The 15487-nt window shown below is 41.8% G+C and overlaps 1 protein-coding gene across 1 annotated transcript in view; it reads left to right on the top strand.

Moving 5' to 3' along the window:
* LOC121200238 (microtubule-associated protein 4) overlaps window positions 1–15487 on the top strand; it is a 101081-nt gene that overhangs the window by 79198 nt on the left and 6396 nt on the right. Inside the window, exons 8-14 of the mRNA XM_041065402.1 lie at window positions 6474–6721; window positions 6779–7534; window positions 8793–9041; window positions 10480–10663; window positions 10884–10946; window positions 13616–13917; window positions 14853–14909. Of these exons, the coding sequence (XP_040921336.1) occupies window positions 6474–6721; window positions 6779–7534; window positions 8793–9041; window positions 10480–10663; window positions 10884–10946; window positions 13616–13917; window positions 14853–14909 (1859 nt within the window). The remainder of the gene's footprint in view (window positions 1–6473; window positions 6722–6778; window positions 7535–8792; window positions 9042–10479; window positions 10664–10883; window positions 10947–13615; window positions 13918–14852; window positions 14910–15487) is intronic.

Raw genomic sequence — 15487 nt, 5'->3', positions numbered from 1 at the left:
AGCCTGGCCACTGGTCTATTAAAGGGGCAGCGATCTTTATTTTCTGCCCCCTGAAGTCTAAATAGGAGCATGGCAGAGTCATGTAGCCACAGGCTGTGTGTGTTGTGTTTATGCATCTGTTTGCTTTCTTGCCAAGGTCATAAAAGGATTTATGTAGCTCTTGTTGTTGTGTGAAAACCTGTTATACTCACAGTGGATAAAGCTCAAAAATAGATAACCATATTTTTGGATCCTTGAAAAAAAAAAGACGTTTTGGAGATGTCTTGTGATACAGTGTAGGCAATGCATACATCTCTAATGTATGAGCTACAAATATATATATATATATATATATATATATATATATATATATATATATATATATATATATATATATATATATATATATATATATATATATATATATATATATATATAGTGCAATATACCATGGTTTGGTTTTAGCTCCAACTCTATGGAGGGGATGTGGATAAGCAGATTTGAAACAGAGAAAAAGAAGAAAGTGGGTTGGGTGGGGTAGAAAGAGAAAACAGGAAATAAGGGAAAGAAAAGCAATGGAGGGAGAGACGCAGATGAATGTATAATGAGGGAAACAGGAAGCACAGGATTTGGTGAACCATGTTAGTATAGAGGGGGAGGGCATTACGAATAAAAAAGTTTAAGAAGAACAGAATAAAAGAAAAAATGTAAGTACTGCCTCAAATCAGAGTTCCTGCTGATCTGAAAAGAAAGGATTTAAATAAAGTTAAATCAAAAGAGGTCAGCGTTCAGTGCATCATCTCGCATTTCAACAGTGTCTAGATCTACTCTCAAATTCTTTTTGTCCTGTAATATTTCCCGGTTTCAGGGAGATTTTGAATCTCTTTAAAACCCTGGTGCCAAAAAAAAAACAAAAATGAAAAATACACCCTTTCTTCTTAAAGTAACTCTTGTTTTTGGCAGATGCTTTTGTCTGAAGCAACTTAGAAGCGAAGGATAACACTCAAGTTTCATTACAGTTGGAGATTTTATAAGCAGCAGGTACTAAATCTGTTCACTAAGACAACGCACAGGGAGCTCAGGTAAAGAAGTGCACACTCAGTGTGAATTAGGCACATTAGGGTGTCAGAGTTAGGAGGGGAGGTGCTCTCAGAAGAGATGAGCCCTCAGGAGACTCGTGAAGACAGAGTGGCGCCCCGGCTCTAATAACATTTGGTAGCTCGTTCCACCATCAGGGAACCACAAACAAGAACAGTCTGGACTGTGATTGCCTTGTGTTCAGGGATGGTAATGCCAGGCGACGTTCCTTGGAGGAATGCAGTGGCCGAGAACAAGCCTAAGCCTGTACGATTGAGTTCAAGTAGATCAAGGTGCAGACCCTTCAGGCATGCGTTAGTGACTTGGATTTGATTTGATTTGTAAGCACATAGCGGCACGACTGGGAGACACACGTGGTCGGAGAAAGATAGCTGGTCATCAATCATGACACCCAGGTTTTGTGCAGCCTTGGTTGGGAGGAGGAGATTTTGATGTTGATACTGTGATGGAGAGACGGTTTGGCTGGGATGAGTTGAGTTTCAGAACCAAATCCATACAGTGTTCTTGAAGACTTAGAGTGACGCTCACATTACTACTGATGGCATTTCAGAGGAGCCTAACTCGCTGAAAATATCAGTATGTAGTATAGCTAAGGCTTTTAGCATAGGAGCCGTTAAATAAAGGGAGTTGAAACCAAGTAAAAACAGCATTTAAACAGTTAAATGATTTGCTACAGACTCTTCTAAGACAGCCAAACAAGAAGGTGTCACACTTCAGATAGGACAATAACTCACAGTCCACTCTTCACTTTAAAGTGTCCGGCGTGTTTGATGTGCCACCAAAGGGCAGCGACGGAGAGTAGCTCTCACTTCACTGAGAGTTCTGTTGTCAAGGCTGACAAACTCTGCTTTATCAGAGAGCTTCAAGTGTTGTGGAACAAAGAGTGACAGGGTTTTAATGAGACAGCGTCTGTAAGAGCTCATTTTCATAATCCCGCTGTGGGAGCCAAACCAAGGCTTTAGAAATGAGTCTGAATAGTTGATTATTGATTTGAAACACGGGTTGATCAGAATTTTACTTTGGATTCCTTATGAAGATAAAGATAATTAACTTTTTCAGTGGCTTTTCAACTTTTACTTAAGTAGCTTGAATAGTAAGAAAAACATCTTCACATGCTATACAGTAATAATATACTATACAGCAGTGACATGCAAAAAGTCAGAGGAGATCAGTGTAAATTTTCCCAAAAAAGAAGCAGACATTATTAAACAAATGCATATGCATGTCATGCAAATGAATACATTTCAATTATTTCTTAACAAATGCCAAACATGCTTTTTTAAAACTTTTTTTTTTTTTAAATGAGACAACTTAAAGAGCGATTTTAATGGGAGAGTAGAGACAGAATATTTTTCCATATTAATAAGAAAAGGAAAAAAAAAAACTGAGGCGGTGCTCTTCAGGAGAGTCTGGGCTTAACTGCCCTAAATGAGTTCTAAGTGTTATCATTATGTTAATGAAACCTTCAAATGAATTGGCTACTGCACACCGATGCTCATTGTTCTCTGCTGTTCTGAGCCATGTATTATACAAGAATGAGGCAACCTCAGGGCATCTTGGAGCCTCAGCAGCTCTGCTAATGCAGCAGGTTGGTCCCACTAAAAAAAAAAAACCAGCATAGCAGGGTCTTCATTTGGCTCCTGCAAAAAAATAATGGAAACATGCGAGTGGGCATGAATTTTGTGAACAGCGGTGGCTTTATTAACATAAAAACATTAAATATTTAACATGAATCTCCAAAATGAGTTCATGCTGAATCTTGGCTGTGCTCCAGGAGTTATGACTGACGTCATGCCTCACCTCCACCCTGCCAGCGAGCTCTCATGAAATATTTCCCCAGTGCTCCCAGTCACCCTTCATCCAACCCTCAAGGCACACGCTTTGTCCATGACTGATGCCTCCAATCAGAACCTCTGTCAATAATTAATGTCTTTCTCTAGGGAAGACGATTGTTTTTTACTTCTTCTTCGTCTTCCTGATGCCGGATTGTCCAGAAAGAATGAGTAGACGAACAGACAAATGTTGATGGGGTAAAAAGACGGGAGTGGAAGGATGCAGACACATGGACCACAGGCTGAGAGAGGAAATTTTAGCGGCAGTGGTGACATGTTTTTTTATGCACTTTAGTGACACGCCTGTCTGTGCTTTTGCAGTTTGTACCTAATGATGTTTGTGTCTGCTGTGATGACATCTTTGATGGTCCACAGGGTTTTTTAATAGCAGGATGAATGAGATAAAAAAAAAAAAAACAGATAATGAATAGAGGAGCAGTGCAAAAGGATTAAAGGGCCAGTGTGTAGCAATTAGGAGGCAGAAATAGAATTTAATATTCATAATTAAAATTCCTATTAGTGTATCATCACCTGAAACTAAGAGGTGTTGTGTTGTGTGCCCGCCATGTTGCACCGCGATGTTTCCACAGCATCCCAGAACCAGACAAACCAAACACTGGTCCTAGAGAGAGCCTTTCGCATGTTCACATCACCTGAAAGGGTGGGGTGAGGGGTAGCAATCTGCAGCCTCACTGCCACTAAATCCTACACGCTGGTCCTTTAGGACAATGGAAGACCATTGTGGAAAAGAGTCACACAGGAAAGGGTGTGAGAGTGAGTGTGTGTGGTGGGTGTCACCTCCTGCTGTTGGCTTAAATGAAGCCATTTTCACCAGGCTCTCCACAGCTGTGACACATATCAGATTTCTGCCCTAATTAGAGGATCAAGCTGATCTCTTGAGTCTCTCTCTTTGTTTACAGTGTAGAAAATGAAGGCCTTGTTTGCTCATGTTTTTTTTTTTCTTTTTGCTCCCATTCCTCTTCTGTCTCTTCTTTTGTACCCTTTCCTTTATCTCGTCACCGTTGTCTTGTGTTATTTAGGTCAGTATTTGTTTTCCTCGTGTTTAGTCACCTATTTGTGTTCACTCTGTTTGGTCTGATGTCTGTCGCTGTTCCAGGTCCTGGGTCGCTGTAGGTTATATAAGCTAATGTCACTGCATTCTTGTCAGAGCCTTACTCCTCAGTTCCCTCGTCTTGTTCCCTCCTTTACTTTCTGTTTCCCCTGTGTGTTCTGTTTCTTTCAGGCCTTTGCTTTTACGCTTATTATTGGCATTGTCCAAATTTCTAATGAGGCTATAAAACTGAAGCGAATAGTAACAAAACTGAACAGATAAGAAAGCGAATTCCTCATTACTTGTTGTTTTCCACCTTTGTGTTCCCTCTACATTAGTCTTTCCTGCTTCTTCCTGCCCTCTCTCCCCACTCACCTCCTAATCCATTAATCAATATTTCCCTCACGGCTTGTCAAGCATTTGGATCAAAGGCCACACCTCTCTGTGTCTTTTCTCTTTATTTCGTTGTGGTTTTCTCATGTAATTTTATTTCTCTTTGTTTTCCAAAAAGTCAAAAACAGCTGGAAATAGGTCAAATGAACTTTTTTTTGTGCAATATTGCAGATGAGCAACCTGCAGCCAGGTCAAGAATGGGTAAAGAGTGGATGTGCAGGTGTAGGTGATAAAAACAGAAATTAGAGGCTATATGAGATAAAGGAAAAGGCAACAACCCAGCTGATTAGCACTGTTGGGATACTTAGATTTATCTTCAGTTAATTCCTAAGAACAGCATGAATTCAGATATGTCTGACGGCAAGAAACATAAATAAACCTCCGGATTAGTCCGACTTATTGGGAAGAGAAAACAAAGACAAATGGTTAGATTGTTCCCAAACAGCCCAATGTAAACATCCCTCACAGTTTATCGGACCACTTCCTGAGTCAACTCGACCACACGCGGTTTTTCTTGTGCAGTGTGGGATTGTTACAGCTCCCTTTTGGTTTTTACCTCCAAATAAAGTAATTTAGATAATCTGGATAAATTGATGAATGATTATTTGACTGTGGTTGGGTTACCGAATCTGGTCATTGGGCTCATTAGGCTTATGTTTTTGGATCTAGATTGAGATCTATGAAATCATTTAAAATAAAAACGCCAGAACTTTGCTTGAGAATCATCTGATTTTTTTTTATTTTTTATCCAGTAATCCTGATATAGTGCTCTGTTCATCCATGCTGCAAACAGGACCTGCTAATGGTTAATTCAGCGCAGCCTGAATAAGCCTGAGTCAGTAGCTGTGTCTGTGTTCGGCTCACCCCACTGTAAGGCTATCGTCACCTGAGGCCAGATGATGCATATGTTTCATTCAGTGAGTCAACATGAGAGAAACGTCTTTCTTTTGGCTTGTTTATATTGTGTTATATTTTGGTTTAGCGGGTCAACAACGTCAGCCAGGTCTTTATTTCACATCAGTAGACTTGTTGTGAAGTATTTCAAATTTACAAAGTCAGCATCATGTATTAACTTTGCTCAGTATCTGATTCATCCCAGTACAGGTCTGAAGATCCCTCAGAATTTTAGACAACAGGTGCAGTTTATTTGGATTAGGTTTGTGTCCCAGTCTTCTATTTTCTACCTCTATGTCCAAGCTGTTTGCATCCTCACTTGCTGGACACTATGATGGGTCAAGACAGATGGGGAGAGATGGAAGGGATGAATGAGAAAGAGGAATGGACTGGTAAATTTCAGCGATATTGGTCTGTTACAGTCATTTTAAATGTGAGGTGTCCAATAAGAAATATTAAAGCAATCAAAAAATCCAAAGACAAATGCTTAGAATAGAAACAAAGAATAGGATGCAGTAATAACTCAGGGTCCTGGAAGCTGTGATGATGGAGTGGTGGGAAGACGAGAGGTCACACGAAAGATGTAGAACGCAATAAGATTTGTACAGTGGAGAGACGATCTGTCAAAGGCAGCAAGGAGAATCAACCAGGGGAGATGAGACTGTGATACAGATGTACCTGTTCTGTCTCACACTATTTTCCTCTGCATTTGTCTGTGGTTGAATGATCCTAACCAATGAGAGCAGATTTATATCTTCACCTTATCTGCATTTCTGTTTAGCTTGTTTCTACCCAGGAACACGTCACAACTTTTGTCTCTCCTTGGTCTTTTAGTACATACAATAGCTCAGTATGCATTGTCAGCAGCACCCTTGAGGCACCAGGAGGTTCTTGTCTGAGGTGGACAAAGAGGTGGACAGGAGTAGTAAAGCAAGAACCAACAGCGGGTTTTGGTTAAGCTGCGCGATGTTGCTGAAAAAGCAAAGCACTGATGAGGGGACCTTTTATGTGTCTGTGCCCAGGGGCCCACTCTCTCATAATTCATCCATGGACTCACTTACTGTCAATGATGGCTGTAGAAAGCTGTAGTAGGAATTTCTGCTTCACTTTGAATTTCTTTAGTAGCCTGAGAAAGAGCAGTCTCCTGAGCTGAGCTCTTTTGGTGACGTGGAGTTAATATTCTGTTATAATGAATTAAAACCTTTATTTCCTGCTTTTCTTTCCAGTAAAGTCAGACAAGAAGGAGGAGAAGCTGGAGGAAAATGTAAAGAAGGTGGACGCGTTCGATCCTCTGGAAAAAGTTGAGCAGAAGAGCGTGAAGGTCGAATACGCAAGCAGCGAGACTCCAGCTAAGATGGAGAAGGAAACGGAGAAGGAAAAGCAGAAAGAGGCAGAGAAAGAGAAGGAGAAAGAAGCAGAAAAGGTGAAAGAGGAGAAAGAAACAGAGAAGAAGAAAGAGGAAGAGGCAGAAAAGGTGAAAGAGAAAGAGGCAGAAAAAGTCAAGGAGGAGAAAGTGACAGAAAAGGTGAAGGAGGTGGAAAAACAGGCAGAAAAGGTGGAAGAGATAAAGAAGGAGACAGAAAAGGAGAAAGAAAAAGAGGCAGAGAAAGTGGAACCAGTACAGCAGAAGACAGAAACAGAGGATAAAATGAACAAAGCAGAAGAATCGCCAGAGAAACTGGTGAAGACGGACAAAGTGGACAAGACAGAGAAAGTGGAACACGTGGGGATGACAGACAAAGTCGAGAGCAAGGCTGAGAAAGCAGAGGATGTGGAAAAGATGGACAAGAATGAAAAGTCCAAAGTGGAAGAAAAAACAGAGAACAAAAATACTGAGAAACCCGAGAAAGCAGAGATGAAAGATGGCAAAGAGCAGCACATCGAGAAAGTGGAGAAGACACCAGAGCAACCCCCGACACCCGTCAAGCTCGATACCAGTTATGACAAACCGGAGCAGAAGGCCGACACAGAGGCAAAGGTGACGGCAGAGGTGGAAGAAACCAAGGAAGAAAAGGCTGAATTAGACAAAGCCAAGAAGGCTGAGAAAGAGGACGAGGTGGAGAAACCGTCTGAGAAGCCTGCGGAAAAAGCAGCGCCGAAAAGCGAAAAGGAAGAGAAGCAGGACAAAATGCCGGCTGATAAAAAGACTGTCGAGAAGAAGGACGACAAGAAGGACAAGGCAGCAAAAGCTGACGGAGGAGAGAAGGCCAAAAAGGCTAAACCTACAGCTAATGGAAGCAGCGCAACACCCAGCAAGGACCTGGCAACTGCAGACAAGAAGACTAAGGTAGGATTTCTTATAAGGTGTAAGGATGGGATGTTTCTTCTTACGGTAAATAACGATATACTCGAAGGATCCATATAAACCACGGTGTTGTATTGTAAGACATTACACCACAGACTCGTTTTCCAGCATGAAAACCAAGGTAAGTTCAAGGTTTCTGTTTTGGTTATTGCAAGCAGAATGGTTCGAGTGAGTTTTGATCTGTAATTTTCAAGAGAGAATCCTCTGCAAGGTCCTGCAAGGTTTCTAACATCTCATACAACTCTTGTTCCGGTATACCAACCTTTTTTTTTTTTGTTTGTTTTCGAGTGGAGATTGTTTCCAGTTTTGTTAAAATATAGTAAACTCCATCAAGAAGTCATTTCATTTTACAAGAGAGATGTAAACTACAGTACTGGACAATTAATTTGAGATTAATTAATTAATTACTTACTTACAGCCCTTTGCTAATTACTCAAAGCATTATTTATTTTTTTTACAGTACTTAGGGTTACGCAGGGTTTGTTATTCAGTCCCACAATATCAAAGGTGCCTTTAAACAAAGCGTCTGCATGCACACGCAAAATTAATGTTATGTAATGACTGAAGTGGTGTGTTGATTCCCGGTACTTCAAAGTGTTTTACAAAATAAAATATTTAATAAATAAAATTGAATCATTTCCATTCTTCAGTACTAAAAAAAAGCTGTCTTCCTCCAGGCTGACAGACTGCAGACTGAACACCTGACAGTCATCCAGCAATTAACACACCTCAGTTCATATAGAAATACATGAACGTAAAAATATAGCATCATCGTATTTATTTTTAAGTTCACATAACAAGGTGGTTCCAGTGGTTAAAACGCCTTGAGTTCTTACATTTCTTGTAATTTACATTTCTCTTGTAAAGTTGATGAAGGCAAGATGGCTGAAAATGTTGTTTATTTTGAGTTTTAGCAACAGAAAGTGATTCATCATGCATGCTGCTAACGCTACTGCCAGTGCTTTGTTTATGCCTCCTGTATATGTACCGTACAAAACACCTTTCCCAGAGCCATTCAAAGTCATACTCTTAAGTTTGCAACAGACCCGATTCGAATTATTTTTACCGCATCATATTTTTTTTAATCATATAATTTACGATTAAATTGCTGCTCGTGCTTCTTAACCCTGCTGTCGTTATCATCCATTGTCCTTATTTTTCTTTTTTTTTTCCATTTCCTTTGCTTTCCCTCCTTATTTCGCCCTCCATCCATCCTGTGCGTCCTGTTCCTGCATCGTAGCCTGCGGCCGGGGCGACCAAACCGAGCGCCGCCGCCAAAATGCGGCCAAGCTCTGCGCCTGCTAGTGGTGGTTCGCCCGCAGCCCATACTAAGCGCCCCACACCCTCCACCACCACCACCACAGACAAAAAAACAACCACAGCAAAGGCAGCATCCACAACCACTGCTGGCCCAAAGCGGCCCTCCACCACTTCTATCAGCCGCCCCTCGTCATCAACCACAGCCACCACGCGTGATGTCAAACCCAAGGTAAGTGTCAGCTGTGAGAACATCTGTCAGAGACAGAATGCTCAGTTACATGGAACGACACACCTGGATGCACGAAGGATTTAATGGACGGTCCAGCATCGTCGCCAACAGCACACTGAAAGGTCTCTGCAAGTCTCCTGGAAGTGCTGTTTACAGCTGGACATTTAAGAGAACACACCTGATGGGTTTGGATCAGAAATCTTAATACATGTGTACGTTAAAGAGTCAGAGTTTAGTTTAAAGGTATCTAAAGGAATCTAAAATGTCAAGCTCTGTTTGGCTCCCTGTTCACAAAAATCTGTTCCCCCCCTTTGGTCAGAGAATTTGTCCATCTGGTCTCTGTGCCTGTGAACATGCACTGGCTCACAGTTGTGTGCTAACACTCTGACGAGGGCAGTCTTCCATGTTGGTTTAGAAGTTCAAAATGATTAAGAAATCAGGATTGAAAGCTCCAGGACAGCGACTAAATGTGGTTTATGGTGAGATTGTTTTGTCAGCTACTGATTTCAAGGCCAAGAATGAACTTGTTGAGACTTTTAAAGCAATATGGATGAGTAGTCTGGTACCCCGAAATATTCTAAAGCACATTTGTTAATTTTTGCCCTTTTTAAGTGCAGTCTTCCCCGTTCTGACCCTGCTGGAGGTCGAACTGCTCCCTCTCTCCCTATGTTTCCTGTCTGTATCTACACTAGGTTAAAAATAGCAAGAAATGAACCTTTAAAAATGTGATTTATTTCACCTTCATGTGGTAGATTAATGCTGCGCGGGTCAAACGATATAAAACCCTGCCTGATGGGATCAGTGTCACTTCAGGTCTTGTCTGCTTCAAGGACAAATTTCTAAAACTTGGGCATTTGAGTAATTATGTTCCATTGATTCATTGATTGTCCCTGTGCCACGCCTTCATGCTTTGTGCCCTAAGAAAGACCCATCAGCCTCCTCTCCCCCTTTTTCAGTAGCCTCCATCACTGGAACAAGTGTGACACCACAGCTGATAAATTAGCAGCCGCTATATAAGCTTCTCAGCGCCCAGGGGTGCAGCGTGACTCAGGCCAGTGTGGCCAGCTTGTTGCAGGATGGCTCAGCTGTATGTGGAGCGTGGCACCATCCTGGGGGTTTTTTGGGGGGGGGGGGGTGTGCTGCTGAATGAAGTGTGCGATCCTCGAGGAGGAGCGCCTCAGACTCAATCTACATGTTACACGCATCGGGGCGAAATCTTTGACCTGAATTTCTCCGTGAAGTCACGGAACATTTGTCTCAGCTGACGACAGCAGCCAGACATCCGGAAGTCGTGTTAAAGCCCACTATAGTGCTGCCAGCATTTGCTTTGTTGATGATACAAAGTGCTCTGTTTTCCATTGACCATTACCCCCTTATTCATGTCCTTCCCCTCTCAGTTGACATGTCCCTTGTTTTTATGCTTCTCCCTTTTTCTTAGACGACCACAGAGAAGCGTCCACCTGTGCCAAAGGCGAGCACTGCCACCTCAAATCAAACAGGCTCCACCGCTGCCACCAAAAATGGAACTGCTACCAACGCAGCCAGTAAAACCACTACATCAGCGCGCGCAACACCATCTACTCGCACCACCGCTACCACCACCGCAGCCAAAAAGCCTCTGGGTATGTCACACATGCGCACACACAGATATACGTGTACGCACACGTGTTTTCGATGACGTGAGAAGATTTTTACACGACAGTGATCAATATTTTTATGAAGAGATTTAAAATGGTTTAGTCTTGGATCGATGTGTATCATTTCTAAACCAAACAGATGCATTCAGTTTATTTTCTGATGAATTTAAACACTAGTGTTGCAAACTCACTATCTGTGTTTCAGCTTCTAAGACAGACAGCAAACCAGGAGAGGAGAAGAAGCCCAGCACTCTGAAGACTTCTGCAGGTATTACACCAGTCCCTTCGTTTGTTATCATGTCACAAACAGAAGACACTGAGAAGAAACGCTGTCAGCCTGTCTGTAGTTTCCCATACGAGCACATACCTGTAGGAAGAGTCAAAGAAAAATTGAACTGGGAAAAAAAAAAAAAAACATTTACATTATGCATGTGACACAAATATCAATACACATGGGGAAAAGTGCTAAAATGTCGTCTGCTGTTCTTAGTATAATTTACATACTCCCTGTAAAGTAATCAGAATTAATAAAGTCTGTTCTGTTTCCTTCCTCTTCAAAATAATCATAATAATATATTACGTAACAAAATTGTGTCCTAAATGTAAAATGATCATCCACTGTACTGTGCTCATTGCATTACATCAGCCAAAAATCCCAAAGTGTGTAAAACATGTTGCTTCTGTTCATTTTTAATTACAGTTTAAGTCTAAAACTTAAACTTTAACAAAGAAGATTTTATAAATGAACAGTATAATCAAAATATGATCATATTGTTATGATACCATACAACTGAAAGTTGATATTTAATAATACTGAATTATTGCCCAGCCTTGTGTGGATACTATGAGGTTTTTATTTCTAGGTTTCACAAAATTATTTTACGAGGGACATCAGGGAAATGATGTCAGTAGAGGATAGAATTTGGCATTTAATAAAATATTAGTGTTGACAACTCTAGCCTACAGGTGCCATCACTTCCAGCCACCTTCTGACCCTTCACTGCACTGCGCTCCCTTTCTTTGTGCATAGATCTGTCTACTTCCTCCTCCACTTTTCCCTCCAGTAATCCTTCCCTCAGTTTCTCCTCCCCTCTTTCTTTTCCTACACAGTTCCAGCTTTCCTCTTCCTGTCGACAGATTAGTTTACATTTTGGCAACAGGAGAGCTGTCAGCAGGAGTGTGACACTGCAGCACACACACCGTTCATCCATGACAATGCTGCAAAGGCTCGGATAGAGAGCGAGGCTTTATTGCTGAAAGGCCCGGGGAGAGTTAAAAACCTTCACCACAGCAGTGTGTGGATTACTGTCCCCTTGCTGTTGACAGGAGTTTGCAGCTCCTGCTGATACAGCTTCGGGCTGTCTAATCTGCCAGGGTTCATGTGGCAAGTCAAATTACTCTTTAGAAACACGGAGGCGAGCGGGAGGATTTCTTCAATTAAACACGTCTTAACAGGAGCTGGAGATATTCCAAAGGCTCTCAGGGAGGATCGGCAGCCGGACACGTGCTTCAGCACTCTAAAGAAAGAGCTGTCATATCGCAAAATGTGTGTGAATCGGCAGATTTTAAAAGGTGCAAGTGTTGCACTGCCTCAGTGCGGAAGCAAAGGATGCTAAAATGTATTCATTCGCACAGGAGGAGATTTAAATAGAAGCTTTTGCTGCACTCAAAATATTTTCCCTTAAAAATGTTGCTTTTACCAAGTGGTGGTGTTATTCTGTGTTGACTATTGATTATAGAAACTAAAGCCAGTTGTCTCATTTGCAAATTGTGAAATGATGAATTCATCATTTTCTTCTTTCAGCTACAAAATGTACATGTAAGTCTTGTTCAGTGAGATACTGTCATCAGTTTACAAAAGCAGGGCAGAGCTGTCAATGAGATCGTAAAGAGTTGCTTAAGTTCAATATTAAAGCAGCTCTGAGTGACAGATGATGATCCCCAGCGTCTGGCTGCCTTCCTCTGTTTCTGTCTGACTTGCTTTCCTGATGTAAAGCTCTGTTTTATTTCACTAGTTTTCTGCCACTCATGTCATTTATCTGTCAGGGTTGACAGTCAGTGACAGGCAACATCCTTTGTGGTTTGCCATTGGAATCATAGAGTGTGGATTTCTTGATTTCTGTATGATTTTGGGTTGCTTCAGCCCGACTTTCATATCATGGTTCAGTCTATGTCGTCCTTAACTCGCTGAAAGTTAGTAAAGTAGAGGGTGAAGTATTGTGGTATGAATGTGGTGTCGAAAAGCCTCAGGATGAGAGTGAAATCACACTGACGCACCTCATTTTGTTTGTGTCCTCTCAGATCTTTCCACATAACATCCTATTCTCTTTGTGTTCAGTCTGCCCACATATACAGGCTGCAGCTCTAAGATGTTACAGTAATAGACATTTTGGGAATTATACTTATTTTCTGCCTTTAAAAAGAGTTAGAAGATAGGAAGGCTGATATAATATTTGTGCATTAAGGATGTATCTGGAGACAAGAGGTGAATAGCTTAGGATAAAGACTGAAAGCTGAAAGAACAGCTGCTCTGACTCTCTCCAAAGCTCAGAAATATGCCTGCCAACACCTGTAAAGCTCACTAATTAACATGTTGTATCACATTTAATATTTCATACACAAACAGAGGTGTAAAAATGACAGGGTGTGGTTTTATGGGAAGTTACGTTCTCTATTACTTGGTGAACACACAGGTGTTTTTCTCACCTAAACCACAAACTGTTGTTTTTACATTTATGTTTGAGTATTGTTCAAAAAAAATTAAAATGTGTGAATTACTGAGCTGTAGAAGTGTTCCTACGCATAACAGTTTTATTTAGAGAGAGGCAGGTTAGTTTTTTACCACTACAAAACTCTGAATAATTCTCCCTCCCTCTCTCTCTCTCTCCCTCTCTCTCTCTCTCTCTCTCTCTATCTCTCTCTCTCTCTCTCTCCCAGCCGACTCTACCAAGCCCAAGACCACCACCACTCGCAGCACTGGTCCCACCACCACGGCCTCTCGCACTCGAACTTCAGCAGCCAAACCGGCCACACCATCCTCCACCTCTGGCACAGTACCAGAGAAGAAGCCCCCGGTGCCCCGCGCCCCACGGGCCGCTTCCTCGACCACAACCACCACCACCACCGCCACCTCGAGGACCACATCTCGCCCCGGCACAGCACCAACCCCTGACATCCGCAACGCCCGCTCTAAGATTGGCTCCACAGACAACATGAAGCACCAGCCTGGAGGAGGGAAGGTAGGTCGCACTGTGGCGTCATCTGCAGGATTCAGAATGGCTTGTATTTTCCGAGCAGCTGCCGCTCGACTAACCTGCTCTGTGTCTGGGAGGCCTGACCTGTTACCCTGGCTTCCTGTGGTTCTTTACTCACTCTTTTTCCTCTCAAGTTCCTCGTGCATCTTCAGTGTGAGTCAAACCAGCTGTCAACGTGTTGGCATAAAATACAACTATCTTCTGTTTTAGGTTCTGTTGTTTTGCTTGGTCGTTTACTACCATTTCACCCATTCTTCATATTTAGAACCTTTATTGAAGCATTAGAAGCATGTGTGTGGAAGCCTGCTCCCTGTTCCATCACTCTTTAAAGGATAATTCCAACATTACATTACATTTTCCCCATTTAATCCCTACTGTAAAGTTTTGATTGGCACAGCTGTTTTCCACACCAGAATAGAGTTGTCATTGAGCACAAGACCAGATCAGCGATCATCAGGCAGTTCTTCAAACAGGACAGGGCCACAGATTTAGATTTATTTATTTAATATCCAACCACTTTAGCTGACATTATACTTCAGCGGTAACAAATCTGAAGTTAATCAAACGACCAAAATCCTCTGACTTGCACGTAACCTTGCAATTTTTGGGGCCATCGTCTATTTTTATAACTCTCTTCCCTGTCCCTTCATGTCTTTCTCTTTTCTTCTTGCATCCTTGACTTCTCTTATCTCCTCTTGTCTTTTTTCTCCATTCTGCGCTTCCCACTATTATTCTGTCCCCTCTGTCATCTTCTACCCTATGCTTCCACCCTTTTCTCTTACTTTTAATGCATTTTTCTCTGTGATAAATTTTTATCCACCTCCCTAATACACAAACCTTTGCACTTTGACGTCCTCCTTTTCTCCTTGTGTGGTGTTACGAGGTGTTGTTGATGACCCAGGGTGGGCTTGTCTCCCCAGGTGTCATCTGCCTCTCAGAACAGGGGTGTCGCCTCCAAAGAAACGAGCCAGGGCAAAGTGAGTTCCCTCCCCACCCCCTGCACCATCACCACATTCTCTTTTTGTCTGCCTTTTCTGTTGATACATATTTTGCAATTTTCTTTTTACCACCGCTCATATTTTTCTTTTTTTTGTGTGTGTGTTTGTTTTTATTAAATTGAACTGCTGAGGACAAATGTCAGCCTGAAAATGACCAGCCACAGACCTTTGAGTAATAACAGCACCTACAGTATCCTGTACTGTCATGTTTTCAAAGACAAACACAGAGTTTAAACCATATTTATTCTCCCTGATTCTCAGCATGAATTCAGATGGAAATACAGACGTGTCTCTGGATTAGTTAAAGTCATAATTACATGGATGATAAATGATTATTTCTCTTTCTCTCATATGCAAGCTATGTTGTTTTGAATGACTACTACAAGAGGGTTTTTCAAGCAGGTTGTATGAACACCCTCCATGAAAGCAGTGTAAGTGGGGTGGAAACGAAAACAAGAAGCAGCAGTGAGCAAATGAGATGTGTCGAATTCTTCTTCATATACTATAAATATCTGTGATTTTCGCCTCATGGTGTTGCTACCCACAGGTCATCTCTG

The sequence above is a fragment of the Toxotes jaculatrix genome, chromosome 20 (assembly GCF_017976425.1).
Source record: "Toxotes jaculatrix isolate fToxJac2 chromosome 20, fToxJac2.pri, whole genome shotgun sequence".
NCBI lineage: Eukaryota > Metazoa > Chordata > Actinopteri > Toxotidae > Toxotes > Toxotes jaculatrix.
The sequence above is the reverse complement of the archived record's forward strand: the minus strand, read 5'-3'. Positions and strand labels throughout refer to the sequence as shown.